Genomic DNA, 22,413 nt, shown 5'->3' with positions numbered 1-22,413 from the left:
GACAGCTTAGGATGCTCGGCACATTGTCCACCCATCTTCCTCCACGCAGGTTCTCTCAGTCATGGGCACTGGACCCTTTTTGGTACCAAGTGAAGGTAATGGCCATGAAGGAGCACAGCTGGTCTCCATCTGCTGGCACATCTGCTGCCCTTGAATGTCTAATTGCTGAGGAGATGAGGAGAGAGGGGCCTGAGAAAGGGACACTGATGGGATTGGTGGAGAGCACCAGAGGAGCAGGTGAGTGTGCAAGAGAAGCCAGGGGCTGGAGGTGGGGAACGCCGATGAGATAGAAGAGAGGCTGTCAAAGGAAGGAGAGCAGAGTCGTGCCTTCACCAGCTACTTCTCCAGGGACAAGTGACTGCCTTTCACCTGAGACTATAATGATTTCTCACAATTCAAAACTGGAATCATTGAAGTCTCATCCTGATATAGAAAAGCGGGTACTTCAATTTGCTCACCAAAGTGGCACCATCACGTGGAAGTAATACAAACAGAATTTAGAATTAATTTATATTGGTTGAAAGTATGCTTCATATCCCCCCTCCCACTTCTAAGGACTGCCTTCATTTCAAATCCGAATTATTGAGACTTTATCAATGTTTTAATTTAGTAACACTTCAAATGTGCAGAATTCAAAGGCTTAGTACTTCTTCAGATTCCTATTTTATTACTCCGGTTCCAGTCAAAGCTTACCTATTTCCCTATCACCACCTTTACACGTGTTATTTCCTCAATAGTACCCTTGGGTCTTTGCAAATTTCACTCCCTTGCATCTCACAGAAAGCCATCGGATAATCACATGTTGTTTGGTACCCAGCATAAAACCCAACCTCACCCTCACCCCACTCAGTACCCTCCAGGAGACCCTCTCCAAGAACTCTTACTGACTCCTTTGTTCTGGAACTCTTAGGTGCTTATACGAAATCCACTTTATTAAGCTGTTCATATAGCTGATACATTGTGCTCTGTACTATCTCTGAAATCACCTCTTTTGGGGAGGTTTTTCTCACCACCTAAAGACTCCTAAAGGGTAAGGACTTCGCCAGATCCAAGTGACAAACTTTCCTGTACATGCACCGGATAGGTAGCATAGGTGATGCTTAATAAAGGCTTATTTGCTTCCAGAATCTCCGCCTACCCCTGTTTCTTCTAAATGTTTTTCAAGACAGGTGCAGGGTTCTGCGAAACTTCGGGAAACACCAACAGTCCTAAAGCCTGAGTCATGTCCTTAGTAATGGGCCCACTCTCTTCCTCATTCCTGGGATAACAAAATCCACCAAACTATTTCTAAATTGTTTACTCTGTTATTGCTTGTTAATCCTCAAAAGTGTTTCTATAAGGAACTTCCAGAAAACCGAGACTCAGAAGGTTGACTTAGATCCAGTACAAAGCAAGACAGGAATTCGAATACAGGTGTGTCTGACTCACGCCAGTGGCTCAGCGTCCTCTGGGCTACAGTGACTTTGCTAACAGCAACGGTGAAGGAAGTGATCCTCAAACTGAAATTTTTTGAAAAAAAGAGAAAAGGAGAAAAGGGAGGAAGGAAGGAAGAAAAATGGTCACCCAGAAGGCCCAGCTGGAACAAGTGGCACCCTATAAGTACTCCAGATGTCCCCTAAAGGGCATGTCTATGTCAGATTTCTGTCCACCACCCAGTACCCCCACCCTGGCCTCCCCTGGGAGTGAGAGTCTGGCAGACTCTCAGCTTCTGGCTGGGTCTTAAATTTCTGGGCTCAGATCCGAGGGAGGGCTGAGGATAAGACTTGTTTGGAACCACATTTTCTGATCCTTGCCATTCCCCCTTTAACTCTTGGGTTCTAGACTCTTCAGTTACTCTTTATGGCGGACATCCTTTTCTCTTTACCTCTTGCACACACTGGTGGGCAATGAGGAAAAAGCACCAAACATTCTTAAGCGGCTCTTTCCTAGTTATTTGAAAACTAATTTTATAATCATAAAGAAACCACTGGTAATCAGTTCATACTCCCAACACAGTATCTCTTAGATGTCAGTGTAGGTAGTAAACTTGCTTGTCATTAATTTACTATATTGGAGATAATAACACAGAGGCCCTCCCCTTGCAGGCCAGTGGAGGGGGCGGGGATTGCCACTCCTAAGCTTTGGGGATATTCTTCACAAAATTACACCAGAGGGCGCTAGGATCACGCCGCCCCAGCCAAGCCTCCGGCTCTCCAACGTGTAAACAAGTCTCCCAGAACTGGTTTAAAAGAAGTTGGGGGAGGGGATAGGAGGTCAGGGAAAATAAGGAACTAAGTCTAAGTATTGCCCAAGCAAGCATCCAGAGAACATATCCCAGGGTTGTTTCCCATTAAAATCTGGCATGTGAACGGGAAGCAAAACAGGGTTTCAAATCAACGAATGGGACAGAGGGTAGAAGGCAGGACTGGGGAACCCATGGAGGCGATCTCTGGGAAAAGAACTGACTAGAGGACACACTCTGCTCCAAGCAAATTTTCTTTCTTTTTACCATGATGCTAAATTTCCTAAGCTTTTGTTTCTATTTATTTATTAATTAACGTATAATGTATTATTAGCCCCAGGGGTACAGGTCTGTGAATCTCCAGGTTTACACTCTTCACAGCACTCACCATAACACATACCCTCCCCAATGTCCATAACCCCACCACCCTCTCCCTACCCCCACAACCCTGTTTGTTTCCCTAATGTTTTAAAAATAAGCTTCACCAATGTTCCAATCAATCTGGAGAAGAGAGGCCATACATATATTAAGAATAAGGAACAAGATTTACTATGAAAATCCCAGATTCATGAAATAATGAAACAGGGGACAGATGATTAAATAGGCAAAGTGGTCTCCAAAGATTCCTTTAAAGAGAACCTGACATAAAGTATCCCCCTCCCTTTGTTATTCGCAAAGAGTATATAGAATGTCCACTATGTGGGAGACACTGGACAAGCCACCCTGTAGGATTCAGGTAGACTGGCTGGCGCCCTCAGCGAGCGCTTTGCTCAGTGGGAAGGAAAGGGATTGCAAGGGTGTGGCCGTGGGGGCCCAGGAAAGCACCCACAGCAGACTGGAGGAAGGAAAACAGAAAAGGCTCCCAAGGGAGTTGCACCTGGGAAGTGCACTTGGCTGTGAAGTACCGCCCTAGGGTGACTTCAGCAAGCTACTGCAGGTTATGGGGGCCTTGGCCTTCTCATCTTTCAGAAGGATGTGCAGATTAGTTCCAGAAGTGTACGGCTTTAATTTTCTCAGTAGGACTTATTTCCCCACGGTGTTAGCGAAGATGAACTTAACTCCGCAGGTTCCTATTGGAGTAAGATTAGGAGGAGGGCTCAAGCCCAAGGAAACTTCCATCGTAACACACACTTTGGGAAATGGAGTGTTGCCTATATTCGAGTGATTTCAAGGGACCTTCAACAAACCTAAATGAGGCTAAAGAACAGATAGCTGAGACATGAGCTTCTCAGTTTCCTAACCTGAGTTTAAAAGAATATCAAACAATCAGTCTGGGGCCATCCCATCCTGGACACACACCCCATCTCGAGGAATCTGGGAAGCTCGGCCGGGTCAGGCCTGGTTAGTGCTTGGATGGGAGACTATCAAATAACCAGGAAGGCTATAAAGAGCAACTCTTCTGTGTTCAGTGTTCGGTACTGAATTGAAGGAAAACCTGGTCTTTCCTTCCTTATTTATGGGGAGTGAAATTGGAAAGCTTGGCCAATGGTAGCTTCTCCCCAGAATTTGGTTTAAGAGTCATGATATCAACTTCCAAGGCTGTTTGTTTTGTTCTTTTTGTTTTCTTCTCGTTTTGTTTTAAGATTATACTATGGTCTATTCTTTGGGAAAGAACTGTTTTATTTATTTATTTATTTATTTATTTATTTTTTTAAAGCATAGTTTATAATTCTGGGTTGGGTTTCCAGGGTGTTCCTCAAGTCTGGGTCTCAGCTGTGTTTTTTGAGCCTGAGCTAAGAGTTTTGTTGAATGCTTACTGAAATCATTCAAATATAAGGAAAACTCCACTTCCCATACTGCCTGTTGAAGGTTTGATTATGTTTGAGTCCTACCCCCAATCCCGTCTACGATGAGTGCAAGACAACCACAGAGACCCTGGGAAGGCACTTCTAGACCACTAGATTAAGAACTTTACAGGGTTCCTGGGTGGATGGGTTGGGTAATCATCTGCCTTTGGCTCAGGTTGTGATCCTAGGGTCCTGGGCTCTCTGCTCAGTGGGGAGCCTGCTTCTCCCTCTCTATTTGCCTGCTGCTCCGCTGGCTTGGGTGCTGTCTCTCAGTCTCCAGTAAATAAATAAAAATCTTCAAGAGCTTTACAACTGGCAAGTGGAAATCGATCCTTTAGGAGAGAGAGAGAGAAACTGAGAGAAGAGCTCACAGACAAAGCCCACCCAAGACAAGGCCTTGATTACAGGTAGCAGGACAACAGAAGGGGAGCTCTTAGTCCCTAGCCCTTCCTGTAGATTCGGAGCAAAAAATGTTTACCTGTAATACTGCTCTCCCACGCCACTCAACTGTTGGACATAGCTACCTTATTCTAAGAGAGAAAAACCTGACTTCAAAGCATATGTAATAGAACCCCCCCATCAGCTCTGATACTCAGTGTACCAAGAGACGGAGCAGTTCACCAGTTCAAGCATGCATGTTCTTTTATGGAGAGGGTGGAAAATGGGGGCGAGTAGCAATTTAGGGAAGGGGGAAGAGGACAAAGGCCAGCAGACACAGCCGAGTCAAACTGAATGGCACAGGCAGTCCTCCTTTTAACTTCTCTAAAAGTACAGTCTGAGTTTCTGGGGGCGAACCAGTTAGCTTCTTCTGCTTTTTCTTCCCCCTCATACTCTTTAAAGCTTCTCTATCAGTCCCCCAGACTCATTTGGGCCCTCACTGGGCTGGTTTTAGTAAGTAGGGGGCCGACCAAGGACGAGGCCTCTTGGTCCTTCCTGAAAGACTCAGTGGTCATGTATTACGTTTTTAACCCTCACCCAGTATGCCTCTGGTCACATGAATGGATCAAAGCAAATCCATTTGCATTCTCGGAAAAGCAGCTCAAAGCACATGTTTTCTTGATGGTGCCGCTGTCTTTTCTGTGTGATCAACAAACATCACTTATTGAACACTCACTCCGGCCACTACTAGGATGGAGCTGTTCTTCAAGGCAGTGAAGACCCCTAGCCAGTGAAACCACAGAGCAAAATATAATCCCATAAGTTTTAAAAATTGCATTTACTTCTTGCTATCCCGTTTTCTATTATGCTTGCCACCTGCATCTCAGAAGCTGGCAGTGCTGAGTTCAGGAGAAGGCTCTGGTTTTTGCTGAGGCAGTTGGGCAACTGAAAACTACCATCTTTTAAAATAAAAACATTACCTTTCCTCTCTCCCACTTCCCCTCAACTCAGGACTGAGTCAGAATGTTGTACTTCATGGGTTGTTATGGGGAAAGAAAGAATCCAATCTCTTTGGATTACCTTGACCTATAATAATTATAATTACTGTTTTCCAAGTTTACCATATGCATCTAGTGTATGTGCTTATCAGAAGGAATCCTTAAAATACAGTTACAACAGTTAACAGTTATCTCTATTATGTGGGCAAGAAAACTGTGGTTTCACGTGGATGAGAAAGCTAACACAAAGCTGGTAAGACGTGAAGCCCGGATTTGAACGGGTGTTTGTATGACATGAACCCCAGCCTTTAAACATATTGTAATACTTCAACATACAGCACTCAAACTCAAGATGGAACCTCTTAAGGGTTTGCAAGGAACTCTACCCAGTGCAGAATGTCACCTGTCTGAAATATACCAAAATCTCCTTTGAGGTGAAATTTGCATCTGTCCCTTGAAAGCACTACAGTGTCAGACACTCTGGAAGGATGGTGACCACGAAGAAGCCAAGTTATGTGTGTGTGGTAACATTTCTTTTCCATAATTGTGGTACGAAAAATAACCACAAGAACAAACTTCTTCCCTTCCTCTTCCAAAGGCAAAGAAGCTTGACTTCCTGGTCTTCAAACAGAAAATTCTCCAAGTCTCAAACCTGGGGCTCCTGAAAGATGCAATAAAGACTAGACACCATCAGGGGGATTTCAGGCAAGAAAAAATACTCAAGCAAGGGCACTGGTAGCAATGAAAATATGGTAGGTGTGCGGGCATTGCGTGTGTCTTCTCTCTACACTATACAGTTATTATATACCTGTTGACAAGCATGTATTTCAAGATTGTGTTCACAGACACATTTTCTCAACCATCATAGCAAGGCTGACAGGAGGAAGGTGTACCGATTCGAATTTTCCAGATTAAAAAGAAGACGCGATAAGTTCCTTGAAAAGGAAACCAAAGCATTACTTTCAAACATTCTAAAATTTGGACGTACCCTGGGCTTCCAAGGGGGGGGCACGCGAAGACCTCACTTTTCTTTCAGCTGCCTTTGGGGAACAGCTGGCACCCAGAATTTCAGATCTGGTGGGCGGCTCTAAAGGTCCTCTCTCCAAGGGCTTTATTTGCAGATGAGGAAGCCCGGGCCCAGAGCGTCGCTGAGAGACTAGTCTCGGAGTGTCCGAGGCAGAATCTGACAGGTCCCCTAACCGTTGCTGTGCCCGCCCGGATCCTCTCCAGGGCAGGACCTAAGCACAGCGTGTGGATGACTGAAGGGAGAACACACACTGCTCTTCCCTTCCCCAGCCCCACGGCGAGGGCAGGCGGGGCGGGGCGGGCGGGCGCGCTGCAGGCCCGGCTCCCGCGGGCCCTCCTCCGGCCGCCCCCTCGGTGCCCCACCACCGCCCCGGCCTCGGCCCCCGCTCCCGCACCGCGCCTCAAACCAGACGCCAGCGCCGAGGAGGGCTGCAGGTTCCCTAACAAACAAAAGGCAAAACGACATCCCCGGGGATCAGAACGTCCTTCGGGAGCCTTGGGGTCTGCGGTGGGACCTCGAAAAAGACAGGCCTCTCCTGCAAAACTATCCAACCTGAAGGCGGCAGGGGCGGAGGCCGGCCGGTTGTGCGGGGCGCCTCGCTCGGGCCCGGGGGTGGGGCCTGTGGGGACGGTCCCGGGCCCGCGGTGGGCGCGCCAGGGCTAGCGGCAGCCGGGGCAGGCGGGGTCCTTCCTGGCAGGAACTCGGCTGTCCGCGCGCCGCCCGCCTGCCCTTCCTCCGCTCCCCTCCCCCCCGCAAGCCCCCTCCCCCCCAAGGCCCTTTCCCTTTCTTTCTTTCCCGGCCCTCGAGTCCCCCACCCCGACGGCGCCCGCTCCACCGCTCGCCCAATGGCAGCGGGGCCCGGGCGCGCATCAGCCGATCCGCCCCGGCTCCCGGCCGCTGGGAGCCAATCAGGGCGCCGGGGGCGGCCCGGGCAGCGGATAAAAATGCAGGGCAGCTAGCAGCCCCGCAGAGCCGAGAATGGGAGCAGAGTGGAGGTTCTGAGCAGCACGCCGGCCTCCTCTCCTCACCTCACCTCGCTCTCGAGGCCTGCCCGTCCCGCCGCCTGCTCGCCGCCCAGGTAAGCACGCCGCCGTCCCGGGGGCTGCAAGTGGTGCGTGCCGCCCCTGCAGCCCCCAAACCCCCTGAGCCCGGCCTACCGACCCCGCGGCTCGGGGCAGCCCCTTGCACCTCCCGCGCCCTCCGCGTGCTCTCGCCGCCCGCAGCTCCCGGAGGCTCTGGGCTGGCGATTGTGGGGTGCGCTGCTCGCCGGGCTCGGAGGAGGGCGGGGAGTTGTTTTGATCTCTTTCGCCGCTCGCGGCCCTAAGCGCCGCCCCTGGAGGTCGCTCTGCGAGGCGAACGGAGGAGCCGCTGCTCGGGCCCAGCGCTCCCACCTCGGCGGTGCTGTGTGCGCCGCGGTGGAGTGGCCGGGTGGCCCCTGGGAGGCTCGCTCCTGCTCCGCGGTGGCAGGCCTTGCAGGATCGTCGTGGTTTGGAGGCTCTCTAGACGCCTACGCTGAGGCGAGTGGCCGTGAGGGTCGCTGGTACGGGCCGCTCCTGCGCGGGGTCCCGGGGCCCTTGCACTGTGACTGAACAATGGGGAGCCCAGGCTGCGGTTTGGCCGGCGGGCGCCGCGGGCGGAGGCCTGGCGGGGCAGAGGCCTCGGCGGTGCGCTGTCCCCTCCCCCGCGACATCCCCACTCCCTCCCAGCCTCGGCCCTCGGAGGGATATGGCCCCCTCGGCCAGGCCTTGAGATCCTGACCGGGGCCCGAGGGGCAGGGCGCCGACTTTAGGGACGTTTTAGTGGGAAAGGGCTACCCTCAAAGTGGATTATCCCAACTGCCCCGGGGGCGGGAAGCGGGTAACCCCCCCCAGCCGCAAATCCACGAAGACCACCACCAACGAAGATGAAGACGAAGGGGAGTCGCCGCGGTCCTCGGAGTCCCCCTCCAACTGCTTCGGCTTCGTCGCCTACTCGATGAACTCCGGAGAGAAATCACGAGTCAAGATTAAGACCGTGACCCACCAGCCCTCGTATTCCTCCTCGTCCCGATGCGATCCCGAACGCTCCCTGACCCCTCCTTCTCCGTCTCCGTCTCCCTCGCCCAGAAAGCTCCGGTGCATGGACCAGCGAGAGCCGGAGAACCAGGAGAGGCGCGAACGCAACTCCAAAAGGAGAAGGGCCAGGGAGGGCTACCCCAACGATCCGATTGACCTTCTGTGGCTGGGGTGAGTGAAGAGTCAGGGAGGAAGACCCCGGAGCCGGATGACAGCTGCAGAGACAGCTAGAAAGTGCAGAATCCCATTTTTACCCTACATAAACTCAGGGCACCGCGTTACCAGTCGGTAACAGTAGACTAAAATGTTGGCATCCAACGCGTCTCACGGGAAAGAGCAGGAAGTCTGGAACTGAGGCTTAAAGGAAAGAGTGTGGCTGGATATTGGTGGTGGTCACAGGTTGGGGAGGAAGGCCAGGAGATGGGGTTGTAGGCTTTGTAATGGGAGCTGAAGGAGTCAGGTATTGTTCCTTCCGGCCTTTAAAGGCAGAGGTGGTGGAGGTTTGGGGGATGTGTGTGACCCACGGAGACCTCTGCACGCCCGGTAATACAGAGGGATATGGAAAAGGACCGGTTCTGCAATCCAGTGCTGGAGACCAGACCAAGAAGGTTCTGCTCTTCCCCAAGGGAAGGGGTGAGGCTCTTGGAGGGAGAAGCAGTTCTGTTTTCAGCTGGGCAAACATGGACGGTTGCCCATAGAAACTTAGCCACTGTACTTCATAAAGTTGCCCAAGTCGTGGAGAACAATGTGTTCCTTTTCCAGCCACTCTGGGCCACTGAGCTGGGGGGGGGGGGCGGTGTCCAACATTTCCTCTTGTGGTTGGGTTTTTCTTGTTCAGAGGTTTTGTGGCAGTGGCTCACAGTTTTTAGCGTGCCCAGCTTTTAAAAACCCAGGTCGTTTTGTTACTGAAGTGGGAATTTCCTCATTAAAGTTCCCTGGTGGGATCTGAGAATGTCCTTTGCAAATGTAGATCTACCTTCCGAAGTGAGAAGACCTGCAAACGATGGCAGTGTGCTTGCTGCTCTGGCAGTGTGCTTGCTGCTCAGAATCCAGCTCAGATCAGCTCTTCGATACTTGGGGGATTTGCAATTGCACTGCTGTTAGGAAAACCCCACCAGGCTTTTGACTACTCTAGCTAACTCCCTTGTTTCTTCTTCCTAATGTCTCAATGTGTGGGGGTGCTTTTGGGAGAGGGGAGAATCTCCAAAAAGGGTTTTTCACAGAGGTGCCTGCTAGAATGCAAGGAAGAGATGAAAGGGACCCAGACACCATAGCAGCCCAGCCTTTCTGTGGCTGGATTTCACACATACTGGGAGAGAGAGACCTTCTGCAAATGCTCTCTTTCCGAACTTTAGTGTTTGACCCAGTGCTTTAGTATAAAATATAAAATGCTTGCCCTACTTTGGCTACACTGACGAAATAGAGCTTAGTCCTCACAAGTGTGGATTCTAGCTCAAGGAAGCCTAGAGGGAGATTTTGTCTAATACAAAAGCTTAAATCCCTCTGAAAGCAGCATGGAAGAAGTACACCCTGGAGAGTGGCTTCCAAAGGGAGGGGACTACATTTCCCACCGGGACTTTTTACTTTAATTGTCCTTACTGAGTCATTCCTGCCAGAGGATCAGTTTAGACTTGGTAATTATTTTTTGGTTGGTTCTTTTCAGCAGAACAACGTCCACCATGGCCACCTCCGCGAGCTCCCACCTGAACAAAGGCATCAAGCAGTTGTACATGTCCCTGCCTCAGGGCGAGAAAGTGCAAGCTATGTATATTTGGATTGACGGGACGGGAGAAGGATTGCGTTGCAAGACCCGGACCTTGGACAGTGAGCCCAAGTGTATAGAAGGTGAGAGACGGAGCAGAGTGGGAGCCGTGCGGAGGGGTGGGAGCAGCCTGAAAGCAAGCCACTAGATTCGGTCACTTTATTATTCTGTGTCTCAAGCTTTCCTGAGGCAGGGTTTCTCAGACTTCATTCATTCAATGCTAAGCTCCTCCGCTGCCTCAAAGCATGGCAACAATGGACCCCTTTATTTCAGTAGAATCTTCCGTGGAAGCCAGTATATTGAGGAAAAAAGATTAAAAGTCTAGTTGGGGCAGGAGGGGGTTGGAGACTTTGCTGACTTGGGCGTCCCCACTTAATTCCCTCGGAGGCATCCCCAAGAACCCAGTTTAAAAACCACTGCTCTAACCTGACTATGCTTATCTACTGTGTAAACTCTATAGAGTACTGTTTCGGATTCCTATCAGTGAGGTTCTGGATGTGAAGCAGACTCTGTGAAGTGGTTTCCAAATAGGACTGGCTGATCATTTGTTTCTGGTTGATTCCACTTTTGGAAATTCTTAAACTGCCTGATGGCTTATCACACTAGAGGCTCTTAGATAAGAGTCGTGACCTTCATTTTTCAGTCTAGAGCAAACCATAGCCCTCCTCCTGGAAGGGGACTAGAGAAAAAAATAGCACCGTTTTACCTGCTTTTAGGATGGCTTACTCTTCTGATAGTAGTCACACTGGAGTGAATGCATAAGCATAAAACAAAGTATATGGCGTGTACTTGCTTTGTGGCAGGTATTAGACAGGTGCTGGGGGAGGGGGGTACAAGGTAAGAGAGTCTGATCTCTCTGCTTTCGGAGAACTCCTAGTCAACTTGAGAGATGAAGAAACCCACCTTTAAAACATAGTGGGGAAAGTCGATAAGTGACCATGGGAGCACCCTTGACCACTTACCCTGCTAGTTATCTATTTCCTTGTCTATAGAATAAGGACATGACTTGAGCTAGAACAGTCCCTAGATGCAGTGGGAGGTGAGTTAAGCAACACAGGTGGCCTAGTAGGGGAATCAGAATCTGTTTTCTCCTGTTGCAGTTTTTTAAATGATGACTGACTTCCTGGTTGTCAGAATATTTCAGTTTGTCTCCTTGGTGTCTGGTAGACAGACGTAGGGAAGATATGTCAGGCGTTCCTTGGGTGGTTGGTGCAATGGTCTGTACAGCTTCCACAGGAAGGACATTAAAGCCCTGTGCAGTGGTCAGAGTTTGCATATGAGTAGCAGGAATCCCACATCTCTGACTTTCTGGAAAGAAAGTGTAGATCTTTAGGTGTGGGAAGTTTAAGGAAGGGGCTGTATGGTCTGAAAAGCTCTGCATTTTTAAGTTAATGTTCCCTTCTCTTTTTACCCCAGAGTTGCCTGAGTGGAATTTTGATGGCTCTAGTACCTTTCAGTCCGAAGGCTCCAACAGTGACATGTATCTCGTCCCTGTTGCCATGTTTCGGGACCCTTTCGCAAGGACCCCAACAAGCTGGTGTTCTGTGAAGTCTTCAAGTACAACCGGAAGCCTGCAGGTGTTGTATTGGAGAGGTAGGGATGCTCCCTCCTTAATCCATGAACGTTGTGAAGGGGAAGTACAGGAGATCCTGAAACCAGTACCGGAAACACTGAAGCAGATGAGACGATCTCAGGTTTCAGAACTGTTTCAGGGGTCTGGGCGAGTGGACCTGATCTCCACTCCAAACTTCCCTCATTCACAGGTGGTGTGGTCCGTCTTCGCGGGGTCTCCTCTACTGGTTGTGTAAATAAAACAGCAGTGAATTCCTTTAAGTCTGTCCACCAGTAGAGCTCCCCCATGACACAGCCCTCCCACCTGCCTCTAGATTTGAAAAGTATGGATTCTGAAGTTCACTTACCTGGCTGTGTGAACCTTGACAAACGATTTATCCTCTATCCTTAGTTTTCCTGATTTTAAAAGGTGGGGTGGCGGATAAAATCCATCTCCTGTCTGGGTTCACCAATAACCTACATGTGCCTCAAATTCACTGTATCTGCGTTTTTGGCTTTTGCCTGGTGTGGCTGTTGGTCCTGATTCTCCGCCGATCATCTTGTTACCATAGCAGAAGCCCCCCATCCCTCCTTCTGTTTGTCTCCTGGTACGCTCTGCCAGTGCGACTTGTGATGAGTCAGTCCATGCCTGGACCTTAATTGCCTTTGTTTTGGGAGGCAGTACCATTCTGGTAAAGGGCATGAGCTCTGAAGCCAAGGTAGCTGCCGCCTTCCCGGTTCTGCTACTGGCCATGTAAGCTGGGCAGGCCGCCTGGCGTCTCTGAGCTGAGCTGCGTTTTCTTCTGTGTGAAAGTAGAGGCTTTAATATGTCCCTCAGGGTTGCCACATAGACTCCTGTTGTGGGTTTTCCATAATGCAGAGGTCTTAAAGTGGTGTTTTGGGATGTAGTAAGCAGCTGATAAGAAGTCTGTATTTACTTATTTTAAAGTTCTTTCCCAGCTTAGACGTCTACAGCTGAGCTCCTCTCATTTTAATATTTTACTTTTTGTGGTAGGCAGTTTAGCCCTTCATCTTCTCACCTGGCATGGGAGGCCCCCAATAGACACATGATTTCGCTCAAGGAAAATTACAGGTTTGGCTCTAAATGCTGGAGAATACTAGGGATAAGTCTGGACAGCTAAGCGGCTGTCTTGCGCACATAGAGCTGAAGTGCTCTCTGTGCGCACTTGGGAGGTGGCCAGCAGGCAGATAAGGTGCAGACCTGCTCTGTTCTGGCTCCAGAGTCATGGGGTTTGTTTGTGACCCAGGAGTCTCCCTGCATATGTATGATTACCGCTTTGCCCATTTTCTTTTCTTTTTAAAAGATTTTATTTATTTGACAGATCACAAGTAGGCAGAGAGGCAGGCAGAGAGAGAGGAGGAAGCAGGCTCCCTGCTGAGCAGAGAGCGTGATGCGGGGCTCGATCCCAGGACCCTGGGGTCATGACCTGAGTGGGAGGCAGAAGAGACTTTAACCCACTGAGCCACCCAGGCGCCCCTTTGCTTCGCCCATTTTCTACATTTAGGCTGATGGGACACGAAAAGGTTTATTATTCTGGGTCAGTTCACCTTCGAGTCTACACTTCAGCTTTGTGGAATCCAAAGTTGTTTTCCCTAGCAGCACTGCAGATTCAGTGGATTTGCCCATATGGCTCTAACGGTGTATTGACTCTTTTTTCTAGAGACCAATTTGAGGCATACCTGTAAACGGATAATGGGACATGGTGAGCAATCAGCATCCTTGGTTTGGAATGGAGCAGGAATATACTCTCATGGGCACAGATGGGCACCCTTTGGTTGGCCTTCCAATGGCTTCCCTGGGCCCCAAGGTAAGTCATCTCCCCACCCCGTGAGATGGGACCTCCTGCTCCCTAGTTACTTCGTTGCCAAGGACAGACTCCCTCCCCAGGGATGATAGTGACTCCTCATGGATCACTGTGGGCTACCACTACTAAAGCTGTGGGCATATCACTGAGGCTGGCTGAAATAATGTGGAGAAGAGCCTTCTTGTTACTGAAATTCGGACATGGACTTTTATTTTTTATTTTTATTTATCTACTTATTTTTAAAAAGATTTTATTTATTTATTTGACAGAGATCACAAGTAGGCAGAGAAGCAGGCAGAGAGAGGGGGAGGCAGGCTTCCCACTGAACAGAGAGCCCGATGCAGGGCTTGATCCCAGGACCCTGGGATCATGACCTGAGCTGAAGGCAGAGGCTTTTTAAACCCCCTGAGCCACCCAGGCGCCCCCGGACATGGATTTTTAGACATTAATATGGAGGGAAACCCTTTGGGTCCACTGACATTATGGCCAAGAGGAACCCCCTGCACGCCACACCCCCGCCTCCCTGTGAAGGCAGGGATAGTGATTCCAGAAAGCAAGTGTTGAGAGCTTTCTGATTTCTGACTTTTGTGGAAAGGGATTTCTTGGTTTCTTGTCTCTTAACCTTACATCTTAATGCCTCTGCAGGTCCATACTACTGTGGCGTGGGAGCAGACAAAGCCTATGGGAGAGATATCGTGGAGGCTCACTACCGAGCCTGCTTGTACGCTGGCATCAAGATTGCTGGGACAAATGCTGAGGTCATGCCTGCCCAGGTAAATGATGTGTTCATCTGTAGGACATAGTGGCCAGTGGGGACATGTACTGGCACCCCTCATTTACCCAGAACTTACGTGGGTTGGAATAGAGGTGAGAAAAGAACAGGGTTTGGAGCTTGTGAATTGGGGTAAGAAATTGGCATTATTTTTAAAGGCCAGCCATGTCGTTCTCTCTAGTGGGAATTCCAGATAGGACCCTGCGAAGGAATCGACATGGGAGATCATCTCTGGGTGGCCCGCTTCATCTTGCACCGTGTATGTGAAGACTTTGGAGTGATAGCAACCTTTGATCCTAAGCCCATTCCTGGGAACTGGAATGGTGCTGGCTGCCACACCAACTTCAGCACCAAGGCCATGCGCGAGGAGACATGGTCTGAAGTGAGTGCCTTCTCGTGATGGGGCCATCTTCCCTTTCTTCACTGGCGTACTTGCCAAGGGTTTGATGTGTTGGGCTAATAGTAGGCCAGGACCTCTCCATTCGTACCTTAGCTTTTAGCACTTGGCTTTGAAAGTTATCTCCTTCTTCTCTTGTTTTGTTTGTATTTGAAGAGGACCAAAACATACTCTAGGAATAGAATCCAAGAATAGCTATCGGAAAGGGGGAGCTAATTTAATGTGTTTGAAAATCTTTAGTATGAAATAACTTAGTAACGATAAAAGCATGTGAATGAACTTAAGGCTTCTGGGTGGGGCAGGGTCTTTGATTAGGGTCTTTTCATTCAGCAAATACCATCTACTGGGCATCCAGCACCATGCTGAGGCCCTGAGTGGGACACACGGGTAAGAAGGCAGAGTTGCTGCCCTCGTGGATCCTTTGATCTGTGGGGACAGCGTTTTAGTGAACAGTCTGATAAGATGAGTCCCGTCATTCTTAATTCCATACGTGCACCTGCCACTGAAGGGCAGATTTTCCAGGTGCCAGGTTGGACCCCCATCTTTTCTCCTCCTAGGTACATTGAGGAGTCCATTGAGAAACTAAGCAAGAGGCACCACTACCACATCCGAGCTACGACCCCAAGGGGGGCCTGGATAACGCCCGGCGCCTGACTGGATTCCACGAAACGTCCAACATCAACGACTTCTCCGCCGGCGTGGCCAACCGTGGGGCTAGCATCCGCCATTCCCCGGACTGTCGGCCAGGAGAAGAAGGGTTACTTTGAAGACCGTCGCCCCTCTGCCAACTGTGACCCCTTTTCCGTGACAGAAGCCCTCATCCGCACGTGTCTTCTCAATGAAACTGGCGACGAACCCTTCCAGTACAAAAACTAAGTGGACTAGACTTGCAGCCGTCAGAACCCCTCCTCATTCCTCCACCCTGCCTCCATGTTTGCCCCTCTCTCGACTGTCCTAATAGCTGTAACTCAAAGGGCGGAATATCAAGGTCTTTTTTTATTCCTCATGCCCAGTTAATATCTCTTTGCTTCCTTTGGCCAGGATAGAGGGTCAGGTTCTTAATCTTTTTACACCCCCACCCCCCCCTTTTTTCCCCTGTCACTGAGCTGTCTAGTAAGTTAGTGGGGAGGGGGTGGGGAGGCATAACCACTGTTTCCAGTTAATCAGGTGTGTTTGTCCAGTAGGCGTAGCGATCCGACAGAGCATAGTGTTTGTAAAGGGAGGGGGAGGGCTCTTTCTTCCAGGTAGCTGAGTGTTGGGGGAGGGGGGTTACTTACTTACTCTGGGGTTAGGTTAGGATTTCCCCCTCTTGGTGGGGAGTTCCACTTGGTGTCAGGTTATAACCAACTTTCTATTAAAAGCGAGACTTAGGAGAGAGCCAGGCAGAAAAAAGCACCACCGTCCTCCTGGTACCGGGCTTCCCTCACCTGGGTGGAAATGGCCCTCCCCTGAAGACAAGCTCAGCATAAGGATGGATTGACCTACCTTAGAAGAAGAAGTTCTTAACTGCTTGGTCCTTCATTTATAACACAAAGCAGAGTAGTATTTTTATATTTAAATGTAAAAACAAAAAAAATTATATATATGGGTGTGCAGATATGTGTGTTTTTTTCCTAAAGGAGGAAGAACATTCTGGTCACTGGGGAGCCAAACTGGAGACGAATAGTCTGGTTGGAAATAAGGGATCTCCTCTTGAGTGGGGGTTGAGGGAGGCAGTGCTTTTGCAACGCTGGCTCTCTGGGGACCCTTTGCTGTTCCCTTGCTGTCCCTGTAGGGTCCTCCGTCCTCTGCCCACTCTTCCAGAGGTGGGGGCGGACACCCGGTCGGGTTGACAGGTGCAGGCACGTTGTGGAAGGAGCACTCACCTGAGCCCCGCGGCTTTGGTTTAAAAGACACACATGCCCACACGGATTTAGAAGTAAGAGTTGGCTGGTCAACTTGAGCATGTTCCTGACAAGGGGTGATTGGGATTATTTTCTGGTGGGACTAGCATGTCACTAAAGCAGGCCTTTTGATATATTAAATTTTTTAAAAAGCACAACCAGAAGTTTAGATTTTAATCCTGTTGGTAGGGTTTCTGAGTCTCTTTGTTTTGACAGATGGCTTGTTGGCTTCAGCGGTCCCCTGCCCATCTCCGCTGTCTGAGGAGACGGGACAGCCTGGAGTCAGAACACCGGTGGTTTTTTGTCCTGGTGTTGATTCTCTTGAGTGTGAGATTCTCCTTCCCTTTGTTCAGATTTCTGAGGAGTTTCTTTTTCTTCGATAATAAAAAGCAAACCCCACCTTGGTCCCTCCCATCTTCCCTACTGTGTCTGGCTGTTTTCATGTGGTTCCTGTTGGCCGCCCAGGCCAGCCGTGGCTTCCTCTTGGCGTGACGACTTCTAATTGCCATGTACAGTATGTTCAGCGGTAGACAGCTCATTGTAAACAGACTGTTAACGGCCCAGAGCGGCTCTTATAAATCAACCTAACATTTATAAGATCTCTTCTGACTTGATTCTTTGTGTTTCTTTTAAATCCCTTTTTCCTTTACTTTCCTACCCAAAAAGGGGATTTTTTTTTTTTTTAAGAGACAAAGGAAGCTCAAGTTTACTTGTTCAAGGAATTTTAAAAGATCTACCCTGAGACACAGCCAAGCAGCTCTTCCCCGTACTTCGGGTGTTGGGAATCTCAAGCTGAAGGCATATCCCAGCTGTACAGCTTGGTAGGAGGATACAAACTCCAACCCTCCTCTCTGTGCTCCACACCTTGGCTTTGACTTACAATGCCACAACATTGTCTTAAGCACCCCTCTGGCTTAACTTTAAATCAGCCTGAAACTGTTAATGTGTTACAAAGGCTTCTCATTTCCCTGCTGGTCTTGATTTCACCCTTACCTGCCAGGGATGAGGTTCTACATGGCCCATATTGACCCCGTGGCTGCCCTGGTTGAAGCCTTCCAAGGTTGACTGCTCTCAGGGCCTGCTAGCCGGGATGTGCCTTGGACATACCTTCCCTGGCACTAGCCCAGTGAGCCGCTCACAATTCCCCCCAAAGCCCCGTGTGACACCTCTGTGCCCTTGTTCTTCGTACCTTTGCTGGGAAGTTAGTTTTCCTCTCACCTTTCCTGGTGTATCTTAGTTCATGTCCATGCAGGTCAGGTAGGAGCTCCCTTTGCCATAGTGCTGTGCATGTACCTCTAACCAAAAGCACTATTCTTCCAACCCTTGAAGCTACTGTGCCAGGTGTTGTGTGCGATAAGAATTACCATCTTTAAAAGATCGTGTCCTCTATGATAGTTTGGAAGTAGGTGGATCCTGTTACAGCAGACTTAGAGATGACCTTTTGTGGGGTGGGGGTAGGTGTATATTTTGCTCTAGTTGTAAGCAATCCTAGATACTCGTGCTTGTTTTTTTTCTAGGAAGGTTGGCTCCCCACATTTTCAAAGTTGGATGATGTTATTGCTTTGCTGGGTATGGTTCCAGTTTATATTGGCTGTTTTCAGCGTGATTATCAAGAGTGCCCCCCTCACTCAGCATTCTCCTGGTTTTGCTCATAAATTGTGGGCTTTTCTTTCTATGGAAGCTCTACTTCCCCCCTTCCCAGCTGAAATTGGCTTCCGTTCGCTGGAGCACCCTTGCAGTCCAGGGCGAGTGGAAGGGGCCGTGGGAGGGTATGTTATCTGCACCACAAGCACCAGATCAAGACAATGGCCCAAGCAGAGTTCCCCAGGAAAGATCACACAAAAAGGAACTCCAAATTAATGTGATCAGACTTAGGTGGAAACAAGTTTCTTTCCTTCTCTACCCTCTCACCTAGAATTAGCTTTGACCTACAGGTTGCGGTGTAATCCCCTTGTATTCTAAGGTGTTTTTTTTATAGCTCATTTAACAGACACGGGGTTACTTGATAAGTTATCAGTGATAGATTAAACAGAATGGCAGCCAGGCCTTCAGCCTTAAAGAGACAGAGGTTAGTGTTCACAAAAGGAGCTCTCAACTTTAAACGTCAGTTTCCTCAATTTCTTCCTGCTGGTTACTGGGTAGGAGCTCAATGACAGCACGGGCTGCTAGAAGAATGTCAGGGAGCGAACGGAGGATTCCGTGGCATTCCTTGGATGGTCACATTGGGGCCATTTAACAAGGCCGATCTGTGCTCCTGGGGGGAGCTCACCTGGAAACACTCAATGTGAGCATGGATGTTCCTGAAAACACCTGTGGCTCCAAGACTTCAAATATCTTACCAAAGTCTTTCTTAGATAGTTCCAGAAACTGCTCGGCCCTCACACCAATGAAGTCACGTCTAGAAAGTAACTTGCTATTCTAAAGAAAGCCCATCCCTCAACAGGAATTTCTGATTATAAACTTCAGGAAGGCAGGGGTCCCGTTTTTCTCTCTCAGCACTATCCCAGTCCTGTCGTGGTGCCTGAGCGACTTGCTTAATGAATTATTTTTAATTCTCAGTTTTGTGAGCTCTAAGCCTTTTGGCTCTATTGGTGACATCAAACCCATGAGATCTCGGTGGTCTGGCTGTGTTCTAACCTGGGTCATGACACCAAAGCTAAGTTCTGTTTCACTAAGCTTAATGACTGCTGGCTTGGTTCATTTTGCCTGGATTCAGGCTGCCAAGAGCCTTGTGTTGCTTTATGAGTTATAACTAATATGAAGTGGCAATTCATTATGTAATTCCAAAGGCTTCAGGTCAATTGCAACTGAAAACAAATTTGAGCTGACTAGAGCCCTGCCATTTTATAGCCTTTAGCTCAATCACCAACCACTCGTTTAAGAAAATGTCATACTTGATTTTACAATATGCAGATATACACGCATTCCCATGGGCATAGGCTAGCCATACACCGTTATGTGGACATGCATATATGTACACATCAGACACGCAGTATGGGTCTCCTACATGAACCTTTTCCCCAAGATACAGCATCTTATGAAGGAGACAGGAACTTAGAAGTACACCTTCCAGAAGCAGCACACCCTCAGTAGAATTCACCAGGCTGATAAGCTGTCCCTAGGACTGGGAAGGCAGGCCATAAAGCTGTTAAGTCTTCAAGCATGGTTCTGCGGCCAGCTCTTTCTCTGCTTTAGGGATTGGAGATTTTCAGGGACTGTCAACTTAGAAGGATTTGTCTACGGTTCACTGCCCAGAGCCCTCTGATGTCAGGAACTGGTGTCGTAGTTCCACATTCCCAAGGGGTGTGGGTGTGGTTCCTACTGCCATTTCATGAGTTGTTTTCTGGGGGCCTTGGACGTCAGCAAATTGTCCTCTTTCTCATGAATTTGAGGTTGAGTTACCTGCATTGTCTTGGGACGGCAGCTCGTCTCGGTTTGCTCAGCTCCTGCCCCCTGTCTGTGGCCTAGTCGGCAGACCTGCGCACTTCACTCCAAGGGCGTGGACTCACAAATCTAAACTCTGCCTGGAAGCCTTTCTGCACTTTCAGTAAAAGTTCAGAGTAATTCCTTCCTTGGACTATCACATGACTATTATATTAACATTAAATGGAAGAGACGTTCAAGATACCTCTAAAATGTAATAAAATGGGCACCAAATAGACACTATTTGGTGTATCTGACACAGGCATATGAATGAAGGGGTCAAATGAATGTAAATTTTTCTCTTTCTCTTCTTATGCCCTCCTCTTCTTACAGCTAAGAGAATGTCATTGGCCTCACCAACCACTATGGGACTTCTGGTCCTATCCTTATATATACTAGCTTATCCTCAAATGATTTTGCAAGCTGTTTTGATAACTCAAATAATGTTATGTATAAAGATGTACAGGATTATATTGGTAGAGGAGAGAGAGGCGGATTGGGTTTTTTGTTTGTTTGTTGGGTTGGTTGGTTAGTTTTGTTCTTGTTTGGGAAAAGTAAACACTTGTCTCTGGGAAGGAATCTGTGATTTGTTAGGAACTAAGTTTAGAGAGACAGAGCTGTAGGAGTATCCACTTCTCTGGGTCTTCCTTTAGAAGAGGTCATCAAATGAAATATTGGAATCTCCCTAAGGAGCCTACCACCAGCCTCATTCCTAGGTGGGCTTGGGATCCAGAACTGCCAACTTAGAAACATTTTTATATACCTCTATTATGACCTAGCCCACTTAAGTTACTCAGCCAAGTTAGACTTCAGTAAATGTTTGTTGAACTGGATTGTCAGAGCAAAGTCACTACCAATATTGTTGGCTAGAGGAAGCGGATAAAAACCTACAGTAGGATGGGGGCACTTTATTCACAAGCATCAGTCTTAGGTGCTAATGGCTTGGGTATGAGCTGCCCCACTCCTGCAGTTAACTCCAAAGTACCTGGTTCAGAAATATCTTCTCCCTGATCCAAAATGCAGAGCCTTTGGGGGTGATCATCCCAATTGCTGTATCCTGGGAGCCGCTGAGTGCTCTACATTCTTCATTCCCCTCCAGGAGGGGATGAGATTCCTTCCAGATTTAGAATTCTGTGTTATGAACTATCATCTCCAAAGCTGAAATAAAGCATTTCAATCTTAAATGTGCTTTCTGGGAGCACAAGAGTGATCTCCTAGTTTATGAATACGTATTTGCCATCAGCGTTCTCAGCAGAACTCAGAAAGTCAGATATGTTAGAGAAGACTGAAAGAAAGAAATGACCAAGCCATATTTTAATACAGCATTTCTCTGTGGAGAAAATTAGGAGGTGACATTTCTGCATGGCTAGTAATAGGAATATTTAACCCTAAGTGATTTAAAACTCATTTCTTCCACGTGAGAGAGAATCATTCCTCTGTTCGAAGACTCCAGCTTCATGGATAGGCATTCTAGAGCTGGGTAGCAATTTTCCTTAGGTGGCTTGGCCCAGAGCTCTCTGTCCCCAAGGGATGTCTATTATTGGAAAGCATCCTAAGTGTGTTATCTGTTGCTCCATAACAAATCACCCCAAAAGGTAGTTCCATAAAACTGTGAATATCTGTGATTTCATATGGTTTCCTAGGGCCAGGAATCTGGGAATGACTTAGCTGGGTAGTTCTGCCTCAGAGTTTCTTTGGAGGTTATAATTAAACTGTCAGGACTACAACCCATGAAGATGTGATTAGAACTGCAGATCATGTTTTCCATGACTGTCAGCGGGAGGCTTTGGTTCCTTGCCACGTGGACTTCTCCATAGTGCTTCTCAGGACATGTCTTGCCCAGAGTGAGTGAATCAAGAAAGCAAATCCGAGAGGGAGAAAGAAAGTATGTGGAAGCCACAGCTTTTTTATAACCTAATCTTAGAAGTGATAACCCATCACTTTTTGCTGTACTCTAAATGCTAGATGTGAGTCACTAAATTCAGTCCACATTTGGAGGAAGGAAATGCTCCGCTTTTCGAGGAGATGTGTATCTAAGAATTTGTGGGTAAATTTTAAAATTCACCACAATGGACTCTTGTCCCCTACCCTCCCTTGTCGACGTTGGCCCTGAGCCAATAGTAAAGATTAAACTACTGTCCTAAAGAGAAAGTCTTTTATGTAGGCTTCTGGTTTCTTTCCTTTGACTCTTGTTCTTATTTGTGCCCGTTTGTTTGTCAGAGAGTGGAATTCAGGGTTTCCAGGACATTATCCGAACTTCGTTGGATGTGAGGGATAAGGTTGATTGCGTCTCTCCCTTTCTCCATCCCAAAGAGCAGGAGGGTCCTCTGCGAG

The 22,413-nt window shown here is 48.5% G+C and overlaps 1 protein-coding gene across 1 annotated transcript; it reads left to right on the top strand.

Annotated features, from left to right (window-relative positions):
* The first annotated feature begins 7,359 nt into the window (after window positions 1-7,359).
* GLUL (glutamate-ammonia ligase) lies at window positions 7,360-17,255 on the top strand. Its single transcript, XM_032317496.1, is given in 13 exon segments — window positions 7,360-7,489; window positions 8,517-8,636; window positions 10,129-10,310; window positions 11,644-11,742; window positions 11,745-11,804; window positions 13,461-13,495; window positions 13,497-13,569; window positions 13,572-13,607; window positions 14,250-14,377; window positions 14,558-14,772; window positions 15,331-15,383; window positions 15,386-15,498; window positions 15,500-17,255. Coding segments are annotated over 12 exon segments (1,251 nt in total). The 5' UTR covers window positions 7,360-7,489; window positions 8,517-8,529; the 3' UTR covers window positions 15,650-17,255.
* Window positions 17,256-22,413: the final 5,158 nt, after the last annotated feature.

Source organism: Mustela erminea, chromosome 17 (assembly GCF_009829155.1).
Source record: "Mustela erminea isolate mMusErm1 chromosome 17, mMusErm1.Pri, whole genome shotgun sequence".
NCBI classification, from domain to species: domain Eukaryota; kingdom Metazoa; phylum Chordata; class Mammalia; order Carnivora; family Mustelidae; genus Mustela; species Mustela erminea.
The sequence above is the reverse complement of the archived record's forward strand: the minus strand, read 5'-3'. Positions and strand labels throughout refer to the sequence as shown.